Source organism: Nelusetta ayraudi, unplaced genomic scaffold (genome assembly GCF_046127955.1).
Source record: "Nelusetta ayraudi isolate G7.1 ecotype Tasmania unplaced genomic scaffold, CSIRO-AGI_Nayr_v1 ptg000021l, whole genome shotgun sequence".
In the NCBI taxonomy this organism is placed as follows: Eukaryota; Metazoa; Chordata; class Actinopteri; order Tetraodontiformes; family Monacanthidae; genus Nelusetta; species Nelusetta ayraudi.
This window is the reverse complement of record NW_027466071.1, coordinates 719721-733405: the sequence shown is the minus strand read 5'-3', so window position 1 is coordinate 733405 and position 13685 is coordinate 719721. Positions and strand designations below refer to the sequence as shown.

The window sequence follows — 13685 nt, the reverse complement described above, 5'->3', positions numbered from 1 at the left end:
TTGAAATGATCTGTTCTCCACAGTCAGCCGCAGACCTGACGAGAAAAATCCATGCGGGCGACGAAGTCATCCAAGTTAACCAGCAGACGGTGGTGAGCAGTCCTTCAGATTTATTTATTTATTTATTTGTGCATTTATTTATTTATTTGAAAGGGACAATACGCATTAATGAACATCATTATGTGAATAAAGATGTAAATGCGTTGGAGATAGCAAGACTGCTAATGTACAACCGTAGTCCCCTGGCAGGTAAAAGAGAAGGAGAAATTGTTGTTGTAGTAGTAGTAATATAGTAGGCAGTAATACACATTCATACATAGACATAAAATGCAGAGTGAGTTCAACAAAGTATCTGGTGTAAAGCGCCAGTTATTAAAGTGCAAATACATGGTATTCACAAATTCATATACGCAAAGACAGTATCACAGTGCAGCAGATACGGGTGAGGCAGGTGCAGTGCATGCATGTATACAAATATGTAGGAAGACAGTGCAGAATATAGCTGACAACGCCTGCTGCATACTACATATATGAATCTGCATGAAAATGTGTATCTAAGATATGAATCAATGGTAATTTAGTGTATGTGTGTATGTTCTTCCTGTAAACCAGGTGGGCTGGCAGCTGAAAAACCTGGTGGTGAAGCTGAGAGAAGACCCAAAAGGTGTGGTGCTCCTCCTCAAGAAGAGGCCCACAGGCACCACAGGCTTCACCCCAGCACCGCTGAAGAACATGCGCTGGAAGCCCCCAGTGCCACAGGTACACACACACACACACACACACACGCACACTCACACACACTCACATGTATGGGGAAAGCTTCCAACACTTTCTTCTTTCATTAGATCAACAAAACATTCTTGGTGTTTAGCTGTCGTCTGCCAATTATCAGGTTTTAGGGAGTTGGCTCTGAAGGGAGCAAGTCCTGACAGGCCTCGCTGCTGCCGCGTCCTAATTCAGAGAAGATCTCTGCGCACAATGTCAGAAGCAAAAACAAAAGAAAGTCACATGATGTCAATCCGTCTGGGAGAGAGGGCTGCCAAGCTCTGTCGAGCTGAGACGACTGTCGAAATTCATTTTTTTTTCTATTTTTTAAAATGTATTTGCACAAGATGTTGAAAAAAAGAAAACGTGCAGGTGAGGTTAGAAGCCCAAGGGCTTATCAGAGAACCTCCGCTATTCAAAACATCATTAAATTCACACAAGGCAGAAAATAATGATAAAATAAAGAAACGGAGAGCGACGCGCTGAGATCTGGTGACAGAAACAAAGTTCGTCCGGTTCAGGTTCACCCAAGAAAAAAAACATGTCTGAATATGCAGTCTTCAAAGACGGACCAGGAGTAGATGCTAAATACTGCACCGACACAAGCGATGCGATTGGAAGCTAATGAGCTGTGCAAACACAGGAAGTCAGACTTGGCTTGTGGCGACATCCTCACAACTAAATCCCTTTTTAAGCGTCAGAATCAGGGACTCAGAGTCAAGCCGGCACAATGTTAACAGCCGTAGACTGAGACGACCAGATAAGGCCGATAAGGTTTTTTCTCAAATCAACAAAGTGTCTCCAGCACCGGGGGTGGCCACGGCACCTTGTTTGAACAAGTCGCTGGGTATCTCAGGCAGCCATCTCAGTTTATCTGAGACACATGTGACGCTTCGGCAAAGAGGGAAAACAAGAATAATGTCAGGCAAAGTTTTGCGAACCGTTTCCGAGCGATGACTCAGCCTGTTTCAGAACAAGGCGAACCTCACCCCGTCGCTCCGGCTGCCAAACGGCTGAGTTGAGCGGAGTGAGTCACTCATTCACCTGCTGCCCGTGAACCTGTTTACCTGCGGAATGTTACAAACAGGTGCTTTTTTTTTTTTTCTCCCTCTGGGTTTCGCAACCGCCCGTCAAGACCGAGCCCGACCTGTCTGAAAATGTTGACCTTAAGGATTAATGTGTTTGATAAAAGAAAAATCAAGGTCATACATTAAAAGCCGTCTCTTGAGAGTGACTTTTGAACATATACTTTCTACATTTTTTTTGTAATTTATTGACTTAGAATGGGAAGAACATATACATATATATATATATATATATATGTATATATATATATATATATATATATATATATATATATATATATATATACACATATATATATATATATATATATACATATATATGTGCTACTCACAAATTGGCTATTCAACTTTCGAGTTACATTTTATGGGAGAGTGTCGAGAGTTCTGTGATGCAATGTCATAAAATGTAGGCCGTGTAAGTTCAAACATGCCATCTCTTTATCTTCAACAGTTTATTAGCACAAAAGCCAACGGTGGTGAGTCATACCATGACGACAACAACAACAAAAAAAATGACTCAGTAACTTGTCACGACGCTATTTTGTCAGGCGACGTTTTTGGTCTCATGACGACTAAATGTGAACGGCGTTGACGAAGGCGACGGTTTGAACACAGACCGTCATTAGTTTTGTAATTCCGAAAGACGCCAAAGAGGTCGAACGTCGAATTGCAAGAGAAAAAGATTTAGAAAGTACGATTGTTCAACACTTCAGCGGGTCTCATCGAGCGTCGGAGTGACGTTTGCGTCTTGTTTATCTCCGGGCTCGATGCAACGTGTCCTCAGACTGGGCTGTCTCCTGAGGCGAAGGTCGTCGGGAAAGCGAGCCGTCTGCTTGTTCAAGGGCAGCGCGTTGCGGTGTGTTGGTGGGGGGAAACATAACTGTGGCAAATGAGGAAAGTTTAAGTACACGTCTCGCCGGGTTATTTTGGACCTCACTCACGATTTTTCCGCTCCCCAAAAAAAAACTCCCAAGGTTTCTGCTCGGTCCCCGACGCATAGGAGCGCGCGGATCTCTGGCCGCTTGCGGTGAACTCCTCCCCGTACGCCGGCGGGACGTGTTTAGTCTCGATCCTGAGCTCCGGCGCGCGGTGACTTCATTTGTTTTTGACAGCAAACGTTGTCCTTCAAGCAGTGGTGGGCAAACTTTTTGACTGGTGGGGCCACAGTGGGTTCTAAAATTTGACAGAGGGGGCCGGAGCAGCAGCAGATGGACGGAATAAAAAGCTTTAACGGGCCTCACATGGCCCCCGAGCCGTAGTTTACCCATGCCTGTCCTACAGGCACAAGAGAGTAAACTTTGTGTGTGTTTTGTGTTTTTTCCTCTTTCAGAACAATTCCTCCTTGATCAGAGCTCAGTCTCCCTGCGGATCAGCCAACAGATCAACTAAAAAAGAGAAGCCGGCGATCCTGGACCTGTACATCCCGCCGCCCCCCCCAGTCCCCTACACGCCCAGGTCGGCTCCCTCATACCAGCCGCTTGGCCTTCAGCTTTTTGGTCACTCTTCGTTGACCTTTCTAGCATTTCCTGTCCCGGCCCCTTGACTCATGACCCCGACGACCCCTCTCCAGCTCCCCCGCTACATCTCATTCTGCCCCGCCTGTTTCCATCTGCTTCCTCCAATCGCGTCACTAGTTTTCAATCTGTTTTGGCTCACAATTCTAGAAGAAAACATTGTATTTCGTCGTTTTGATTTTGTCCTTGATTTTATTCGAACACCTCCCGGTAATATAAAAACCATTGTATCAAAAACATTTTGAATGAGACGTAGCTTTAAACTGCTTAAAAATGCTTTGAAATCAGGTAGTAGTGTTTAAAACGCTCATGACCTCCTGTGTGGAATTTTGTTGACACCTATATATATTTCTTTTTTTGTCATTTCTTCCTTCCCACAGAGAACTGAGGACGGACACCCTGTCGAGCATCAGCAAAAGGCCAAAGGGCTCCGAGTCGCCCAACTCCTACTTGGACAAGGAGAGCAGGAGACGCTGCACCATCGGCGACTACGACAAGATGAGCGCCGGCTGCCCCATCGAGGCCAACGTGATTCAGCCCAAAATGAGGGAGCACAAGCACTCACGCGGTCAGCGTCCCCCCCTTTGCTGTCAAATATTGAAGATGTTGTAATATCTTCAATTGCAGGATTTTAATCAGCGTTTTTAAACGGCTGCTTTTAGGAAAACCGCGGCCGCTCTCCATGCCGGTGGACACCTGCGTTGGTATCGTCGATCCCTACGCTAAGCCCTGGGCGCAAGGCAGGAAAGGTATGCAGAGTATTGTGTTCAGTTCCTTTGTTATAAGGTGACAGCAATAGTTTGCTAAAAACCGCACAGATTGAAGCTTTATCACGCGCACAAAAAGTCCCAGATTCGTAGACATTAGGATTACGAGGAGTTTACAACGTCCCTGACCTGGCAACCCGATCCCATCCCCAAACCCCATTTCCTTCCCCCGCCCCAGGCGACGACCTCCTCTACAGGTACCTGAGCAACGAGCGCATCCCCACCATTGCCGAGGAGGTCCCCGCCGTGTCGCCGCCCTACAGGCCGGTGGGGGAGCGCCACCTGGTGAGGGTGGACCACATCAGGGGCAGCCGCTACTACTCCAACTCGGACCTGCACAACAGCGCCACCATCCCGTACCAGGAGGACGCGAGGAAGGCGCCCGTAGCGCCCGCCTCCAAGCGCACGCCGGCAGAACGCTCGCTACTGGTCAGTTGGATCACAAGGCTTAAGCTATTGACTCACTGATGATGCGCTTCCTGTCCGGGGCTGCCTGTCACCTGTCCTGCGTCCTTCCTCAGTGCCTTTACATTATTTTTTTCGTGAGGGCCAGCTGTTTTTTGGGGGGACTTTTTTCAGCGGGGGGGCAGGGCAGCTTCGGGCTTTCTCACATTCCTCTGTCCCTCCCACCTCCACGTTTCCCTGGTGTCACTACTAGCAACTACTACTCCTCAACCAAACTTACCTGTCAGTAGTGCTCATTACATCACCTCCTCTTTAACGCCGCCCACAACCCTCCTGCTGCCTTCAAGTCCCACCTCCGCCTCCAGGAAGATACAGCCCCGCTCGGGCTGATGACGGACTCCTCCTGTACATATTAAGTTATGTCGTGTTTCAGTTTAAAATGCTCTCTGGTACCTTTAATTTAACAAGATAATTCGCCTGATGTCACTTCAGCTTTCTTTCTTTTTCTCATTTCGGTTTATTTTGCAAGCAGAGGTTTAAAAAGAAAAAAAAACAACTAAAAATGAAGCCAAACGGTGCATATTTTGTGAGTGAAACTGTGCTTTTAATATACATGTTTGTTTTTGTTTTGTTTTTTCCTTTTCCAACCGACACTTTTGTGAACGGTACCTTCAGCCAAATGTTGCCTCTTGTAAGCTATGCATACACTTTGGTAAGTGTTTATATTCGTAGTTTATAAATGCCGCGTCGGTTCGTGAGAGGATGCTTCTATTTTGTCACCAAGCAGGTATTGGGGCCGGGTACTTTTCTTTTTTTTCTTTTTTCTTTTTTTTTTTAAGAGCTATGCAATTCCTTCAGTAAACTTGCACATCCTGTGTTTGAGTTTACCCTGCAATTTGTCCCCTTGGAAGGGTCCAAACATACGACTGTTTGACAGTAATAAAGGGCCTCGCTGAGCCAGTGTTTCAAAGTTTCAGATTACACGCGCGCGGGTCAAACAGTTGTCTATTAGGTCAGAGAGACTAAAGTTCACCACAGACCAAATGACAGTATTATTTAAGAGAATGCAGGGAAGTGTTTTTTTTTTTTTGTGTTGCTCTGTCTGCCTTTTGTAAGCTCTGAATAGCGTTTTATTAAAAACATCTGTCGACGTCAGCGATCTTTTGTATTGTCTTTATTTTCCAGTGCGGAGTGACTGCTTAAAGGTCCCCTGTTTTCAGATTTTTAGTTTTCATCCTGGACTCCTGCGGAGTAAATTACACGGCCGATTATCCCCCCAAAAAAACACAGTGGCTCTCCAGAAAACAGCCCATTTATCCTTCTGTTTGTAGCCTCAGTGCGAAAAATAAAAATTGCTTTTGGCTCCCTGCTAAAGACGACCCTTTCTTATGCAAGTGCCCGTTGTGACATCACAAAGTGCTGATAAGTCACTCTCTGAAAAGTGGACCAAGCAAAAGTGGCTTTGTGATTCCGCTGATTCGTGCAAAGTGAGGACCTTTAATGTGCAGTAACTGTAACGCAGCTCTCTGTACAAATCAACAAATTATGTCATTTCTGAATCAGTTTACACACAGGAAAAAAAACAAACATAACAACAAACAACAATTCATTGGTTTTCTGACCAGCTTAGACTTGTGAGGTGCTGCTGCCCTCCGTGCTGAAAGGTGATAGCCGACATCAAGTTACCTTTCCCCCCCCCCTTTTCCATCTCAGATGGGTGATGCTTATGTAACTACTCTCCTCCTCGGTCAACATTAAAAACCCCAGCTGGTGCCACCATATGGTGAAAGCGGGGAATCCACCCTCTGCACATATGTTGCCTTTTAAACATTTAAAAGGCCAGTCTGGCATTTCTTCCCCGAGCAGCTTTTAACCGTTTTGTGTGTTTTATTGATCTGGGGGTGGGGGGGGGGGGGGGGGGGGAGTGGGGCTGTTTGCCAGCAGGAGGATCGTCCGTCCGGAGGGGAAGCGGAGGAGAGAGCGGCTCAACATTCCCACCTCCTTTGGCGCCTCTTTTTCCTCTTATCTCTTCTCATCTTCTGCTCTCTGCATCTTGCCCCGCCCGAGCCTGCCTGTGGTCCCCCCCCCACCCCCCCTCGCTAATTTGCACTCCTCTCTAAGAACCTGTGGTCTGCCTAAAGACATAGCTGCTCTCTGCTTAACCCGCCCGATGCTAAGCTTGCTAACCGCTAACATTTCACGCACCTCCGTGCTTGCATTGGGTCATGGAGATGATGATTTGGCGGACCTTGCATGCGGAGCAATTCTTTTGTGGAGCGTTAACAAATCACACAGACACGTTGAATGTGATGAATGTGTTTCCCACGATTCCTTTCTGTTTTGCTTTTGTTGTTGTTGTTGTGTTTTTAATCTTGCCCATGATTAAAGACGCACGCTTGTCAACCGTCTGTAATTTGGCTGCCCGCAAGAGATGCTTTACAGTCAACATTTAAGCGTGACCCCATAAAATCATGCTGGATGTTGACGACTGGCACAAACGATGAAATCACGACAAAATGAGTATTTTAACGGCAGTCGCAACAGGCATGTTGGCGCATCTCAATTATAAGAGGCCTTGCACGTTAACTGTAGTGATTTTTCATCACGGTTGCCTCCTACAAACTGCGTTAACACATCAATCTCTATGCATCACAGGGACCTGATTGGCACTCTAGCAGTGACTTCCTCCATCGGTGAGTCCTCTCACTCTCCCAATCACACAGCTCACACCAGTGTTGTCGTCAAGACCGCACCAACCGAGACCGAGACATGATCAAGACTAGAGAGTATCGAGTGGTCTTGAGACCAAGACCAATCTCTAGTACTACAACACTGTAGCTCACACACTGATGCGTTGCCTCTCTCAAGGCCAATAGGGAAATGCAAGAAGGAGTCGGCTGAACTCCTCCCAATATGAGAGAGACGGTCGGCCAAAGCTGTGGGAATTTTTTTCTTTAAAGGGTTGAGGCCATGGGTGGCCTGTTTTTATGGTCAGGGAAACAGACAACCAGCCAGCAGTGCTGAGGTTCTGCACAGAGCACAGACAGAGACGCACAGACAGGTGGGTGCATGGCGACAGCTGAAGGAGAAAAACAGAGGAGGCATCACCGTAAAGGTGTCTTTTTAACTGTTAAATACATCGTATACAAGGTAGCCTGGAATTACTTCTTCCTTCACATGTTTTTGGACAGTCAGGAAATTTCTCCAATGTTAAAATTTAAGCATTTGCACATTTATTTATTATTTATTTATTTATTTATTTTTGCTTCGACCCTGAGCTCAGGAAGAAGCGGGAGGATGGATGGATGGATTTTTTGCTTAGGTTTAAGAAAAATTGATAATTTTATTTAATTCTTGTTAAAGTAGTTGAAAGTGTGACCAAGAAATAATAATTAGCTTTACGGGCATGGCTTCTGGGCAAAACTCGCGCCCAGACAGAATAAGACACCAGTGGCCAGATGTTGTTGTTTTTCATCTTCTGGCACCACCTGGTTTCGTTTTGACAAAAACAAAAAAGCAGGAAGTTCAACTGAACTCTTTGATGTCAGGCTGTAAACACAGGGCTAACAATTATTCTGGAGAACTATTCAACCTTTTTTTGTTTATTTGTGTATCTGTATGTGTATTGTGATCATTAATCTGGCAAATCTGCTCCAGGATGAAGATCTTTGAATATTCTTAGATTGGTGCTGTGCTTCAGCTGGAGCCGCTCCCACAGAAGCCACCGAGTTATCCCCCCCCCCCCCCCCCCCCCCGTCTGTCGTGATCCACCCCTACGACGCCCACTTGGGGAAAATGTCGCCGCTGTGACGAATCCTAACGCTCACACGCGCTATATATATTTATATATATTAATAAGCAAGTCTCTCATCCTCTGGTCCACTCATCCGCAGCCTCCCTGCTAGTTACTTCCCTCCGGTCTCGGATGCGGCCGCCCGAGCGAGGAGGCGTGAATCCACCGCCACGTTAACGGCGTGATCGATGAGTCGCCGCCTCTGACGATCCAATCCCCACCCCACTCCTCCCGCGCAGCTATTCTCAGAGCCGGCGCGCGCAAGTTGCTGTTGCACGCATGGTCAAAACCCGTTGAGACGCAGCAGTGGATGCCCGTACGGAAGCAAGCAGGTGACTCATCCCTGCTGGTGGAGGGCCTCGCGAGCGGAGCACTGATGGAGCTTGACCGACAGGCCGTGTAATCAGGCGTCACAATGATTTTGAGTTATTAATTAATACCAAGCAAAGCGCTTGGGCCCCTCCTGACAAAGCATGACACCTGATGCTACATCCACTTGAATATTTTTGGCTTGAAGTCGCCTGTTAAGACAGGGGGCGAAGGCCGGAAGAAGTTGCAAAAAAAGCACTCGGGGAGCAAAGTCATCAGCGTCTCCTTCGGCTGTAACCAGTCATTTACAGAGGAGGCAGAGACATGGAAATTTATGGATGACAGGATGGAGGAGAACGCTGCAAATGTCAGCAATTGTAAAATGAGCTGGAGAGAATTTCATACCCTGAAATTGCAGGGTGAGGCCCCCGGTGAGCATTTTAAGCTTTTTTTGGGGGGGTTAAAGGTTTCCTCTCTGTGCATGCAACCCTTAAGAGGCTGCTAAATAATTCACGAGAGATTCTAGCAGGCCTGGACAGTGTTTTTTTTTTTGTTTTTTTTTAGAAAGTTGCCAATGTTGCATCTGCTGAACGTTTTTCTGGACAGTGTCGCAAACTGAGGTAGCCTCTTCAAGAGCGGCCACTGGATCTTTGTTGTATTTGTCTGACTGGGTTTTTAAGCCGAGGTGTTTTGCAAAATTTGTCTACAAGGCCGTTCAAGTTGCGTTCCACATGTTTTGTCAGGGGGTTTGTTAGGGAGTTTGTCACACACAGATAAGATACATGTAGTAAAAACACATCCGATCATGTTGTGTCAAACATGCTCGATTGAAGGTTTTCCCACTTTAAAAACACTTGACTCTAGCTCCAAGACCGTGTTTCACATCTCTAAGTGTTTGCTTTTTATTATGTCTTCCAGGTACAACCAGCGATCCTACTCCTTCTCTCAGGCTGTAAGTATTAATAGGCCAACCCCACCCCTCACCCCCCAACACACCTGCGATCGAAGTCTTACCGCTGACAGAATGATGAATGTGTTTTATGAATCCAACGAGTGTCTTCCTGTTTTACACTGTATGTGTTACTGAGTGAGTCCATGAGGAATGCCGCCACTGGTCTCGTTCTTGGCAGAAGGACAAGACGCTGAGTGCTTTAATTACAGGCTATTTGCATTTCTCTCTCTCACCCACACACGCACAGATAAGACAACATGCCGCCTTCATCCGTGCTATCCATCAATCCCTGAACCACCAGGCCGGCAGCACGTAGCAATCAAATACGCATGGCACATGTTTGGGCCTTCTGACGGTCAGATCCAGATGTTTAGCTTCATTATTGTGCCTTTGGACACACGTTGAGGTCCTGCACAGCATCAGAATGCGGGAAAATGTAATTCTTTCATTTACTTATAGTGTTCTTGAATTTCCTCATGAGGGAGACAGACATTATTTATGTTCTAATGGGATGATGATAGCAATGGCATCAACAACTATACTGCAAAAGACTTCAAACCAAAGAGAAAAAGTGCAAAAAACTGAACCCGTTTAAAAAATAGCACATAAGTAAAACATGGGAGGGAATTCAGATGAATTCACGCAGAAGGCAGACAGCCGGACCGGCCGTCTGGTTAGCGCAGGCTGAAACAGTCAAGGTGACACCGTTATGCAAACAAAACACACAACGTGCGACCAGATAAAACAGGATGCAGAATCTGAAAAAAAGGATGTCGTGCGCCACTCAATCTGCGGGTGCGTCACGTAATCTGCTAACGTTAGATCGGATCTCCATTCACTGCCATTCAACGCTGCATTTAGAACAAAGACGACCCCGTGAACTCAGAGAGCTAAACTTAGGCCAAAGCAAATGGGGAGCAGCGGAAGTGGTGGTGACGCCGCTGTGTGTGTGTGTGTGTGTGTGTGTGTGTGTGTGTGTGTAGTCACATCAAAGTGAGCGAGGCCCACAATTTGATATCGTCTTTGGCGACCGCCTCCTCTCGCTCCCCGCCCCTGCCGCTACGCCGTGTGAGATTCCCCCCAGTTGAATGAATAATAGCCACTCTGTTTGCCTCCCCTCACCCCCACCCGCTCTCCTCCCTGAGAGACACACACAGTATCTGGGTGGGATGGGATGGGAAGGGAGGGGACGTCGGCTAAGTGCCGTGACCCCTCTCAGCATGCACGCTGATGGGAGATTGAGCGCCACAATGGTGTGACCAATCCGCATTCCTGCGAATCCTTCTCCCCCTTTTGACAGGAGTTGCGAGCGCGCTTACCTCACTTCCTCCCAAACAGTTAAAAACAGCAAAATGCCTCTTTTTGCAGCTCCCAAAAGTCGCACGCTGAGACTGTTTGCCCCCCCCCGCCCCCCCGCCCCCCTCCTCATCCTTCTCACAGTTAGTTATGAGGAGAAAGTGTAAAATGCGTTGGAATATTTTTCTTTCAATGCGGCTCATTTAATTGAAACGTCAAAGGCGGGGGGGTGGGGTGTTTTGGGGAGGGGAACTCAAGGGGTGACCGGAAGAGGTTACTTGATATGGATGAGAAAGACAGGAGCGTGGGGACCTTGGGGGAGGGGGGTGTTCAGTGGTGTGAGAAAAGTGAGAGAGGGGGTCGGTCTCTTCATGGACACCTTGAGCTACTCGCTGCGGCACAATAGCAAGTGGAAGAGAGCCCCCGTTCCCCTGTCGGTTTGGGGATGAATGAAATGGAGACGTTAGTGATGCAGGAATGTCTCTGCTGGTTGACCGCCGGCAGCGTCACACCGGAGCAGGACAGAACTCTGCAGGTGCTGCACAGACACGGCTTTAGCGGCGGTGTTATGGCTACAAACCCGGCTCCCCACTGAGACAATGAAAGGTGTTGATAGGCAGGCTGCAGACTCACCACAGTTAGGAATCAGGCGCGTAACATGAATCACTGTAACATGAATGACTTCTTTTTCTTCTTCTTCTTCTTCTTCTTCTTCTTCTTCTTCTTCTTCTTCTTGCAAGAAACCACAGCTTAATTAGTTGAATTGGCTCAGAGCAAGCAAAAAGTCATCCCTTTCTCCGGGATAACATGCAAACATTTTACATTTACATTAGATTGACACAATTTTAGATATTTTATGAGATAAGTGTTATTGATAGTGCAATGGAAAATCATGTATTTCAAATAAGTCCCCTGAACAGAAGAAATCAATCAAATAGAATTTAATAAAATAATTCATATTTATAGTTTCGAATTCTTATTTTTCCCTTCAACACATAACAACAATGATATTAATAACAGCATTTCTCACTACTAAACACCAATGAATACTTTGGTCCCCACACATCAATAAGTTGACTTTTTGCTACCTAGTGACTCAAAATGTTTCTCTATAGTGTTTTGGCGACATCTAGTGGTCAGAAGTGGGATTCCCCTGGCACAACAACGTACTCGGTCAATGAGATGTCGCCCCTACCTACATTTGGTGACCGAGCTAAGCGGCCTGATCTGGGCGTCACCCACCTGAGGGAAACCCAGAATGGGTGACGCCCAGACCGGACCTGACCTCACCTGAAACCGGACCAGCGTTCGTTTTTCTTTATTAACCTCTCAAGTCAATATGCTCGCCAAGGTTTTGGCAAACTTTAAGCAGAGCTTTCGGGCTAAATTGCAATCTTTCAAGTGGTGGCATCAGGTACAGTAGCGCTACGTTGTTTGCTTTAACTGTGTGCTGCAGGCTAATTAGCTAGCCGCTGACGTCGTGGGTTAGTTAGCGCAATGGGCGTATCAGCATGTTAGCATGGTTCATTTTTGTTGACTTACTTTTGTTGGAATACTGAAAATGAAAATGAACTGTATTCTCTTATTAACGGTTGTTTTATGATTGCTACGACTAATATAAATTACAATGTCAATTATGTCATATTTTTCCTCTATTTAATTTATTTTTATATTAAAAAGACACAACTCTAAATACACACACACTCTCTTCCCCTTTTCTCTCTCGCTCTCTCTCTCTCTCTCTCTGTCTCACACACACACACACACACACACACGCAAACATATGTTTTTCTAAGTAAGTATAATAGCATATTTATATTAGTTAAACATTCTTTAAGAGTTGTAGTCACACTGTGTGTGTGTGTGTGTGTGTGTGTGTGTGTGTGTGTGTGTGTGTGTGTGTGTGTGTGATTAGATGAAACAAATATCGAGGTTAAAAGTACGTACTGACATACGTAGCATGCAATTTTCAATTGACATCAAAGCACACGTTCGACATAACCCACATTATATTTTTCCTTACATATCCTCCTGCTCCTCTCTCGCTCAGGCCCCTCTGTCAAAATTTTAGAACCCATAGTGGCCTCACCAGTCAAAAGGTTTTCCCACCCCTGGTCTAATCACACATAACAAGCTGCATACAACACTCTCAAACAAACCCTCCAACACCCCCCCCCCCCCCCCCAAAAAAAAAGCACTGTGACATGTACACACTGTGGTTTCCATATGTGGTGACATTAACGTGTCCCGGAAAAGCAAGCTCTGATGCCTTTGCGTTGTGCAAGACACAGCTGCTCGCACACCGTCCAAATAAGTTAAAAGTGCAGTTGAGTCCGGCCGCGTCAGAGCGCGTTCTTCAGGGGCAGCGGGAGACGCGGGGTGCTCCGCGGGGCCGTTTGGCATCGAGCGTCGAGTGCAGCAGGTAACGTTGCTCCGTTGTCGCCGCCGCGGCGGAGAGTTTGTGGCCCGGCCTGGACTAGATAGATGTCAGGGTCGTCTGATCACAGCGTCACCCCCGCCTTTGCGCTTCCTGACAGCTGTGTTGTGGTTTTTGCGTCGAGCTGAGCACAGTGCAATGTCCGCGTTCTGTTCTTAACCCACTCGCAGACAAATGTTGCATGGATGGGCGGATGACTGATTTTGTGATTTATTTTTATTTATTTATTTATTTTTTTTACTTTGTTTAATCCATGTGGTTGTCGCTCTGTAGCAGCATGAGCCCCCCCTTTTCTTAAAAAGGGAACTTCGCCGTGCACAGGAAGTTGGTCAACGATGGCAACTCGGATTTCTCAATCTGTC

The 13685-nt window shown here is 46.5% G+C and overlaps 1 protein-coding gene across 1 annotated transcript in view; it reads left to right on the top strand.

The window, feature by feature from the left end:
* Positions 1 to 13685, top strand: part of LOC142888994 (connector enhancer of kinase suppressor of ras 3-like) — a 44960-nt gene that overhangs the window by 25512 nt on the left and 5763 nt on the right. The window contains exons 8-15 of the mRNA XM_076027511.1: positions 24 to 92; positions 613 to 759; positions 3181 to 3305; positions 3745 to 3932; positions 4027 to 4113; positions 4310 to 4560; positions 7192 to 7229; positions 9557 to 9590. Of these exons, the coding sequence (XP_075883626.1) occupies positions 24 to 92; positions 613 to 759; positions 3181 to 3305; positions 3745 to 3932; positions 4027 to 4113; positions 4310 to 4560; positions 7192 to 7229; positions 9557 to 9590 (939 nt within the window). The remainder of the gene's footprint in view (positions 1 to 23; positions 93 to 612; positions 760 to 3180; positions 3306 to 3744; positions 3933 to 4026; positions 4114 to 4309; positions 4561 to 7191; positions 7230 to 9556; positions 9591 to 13685) is intronic.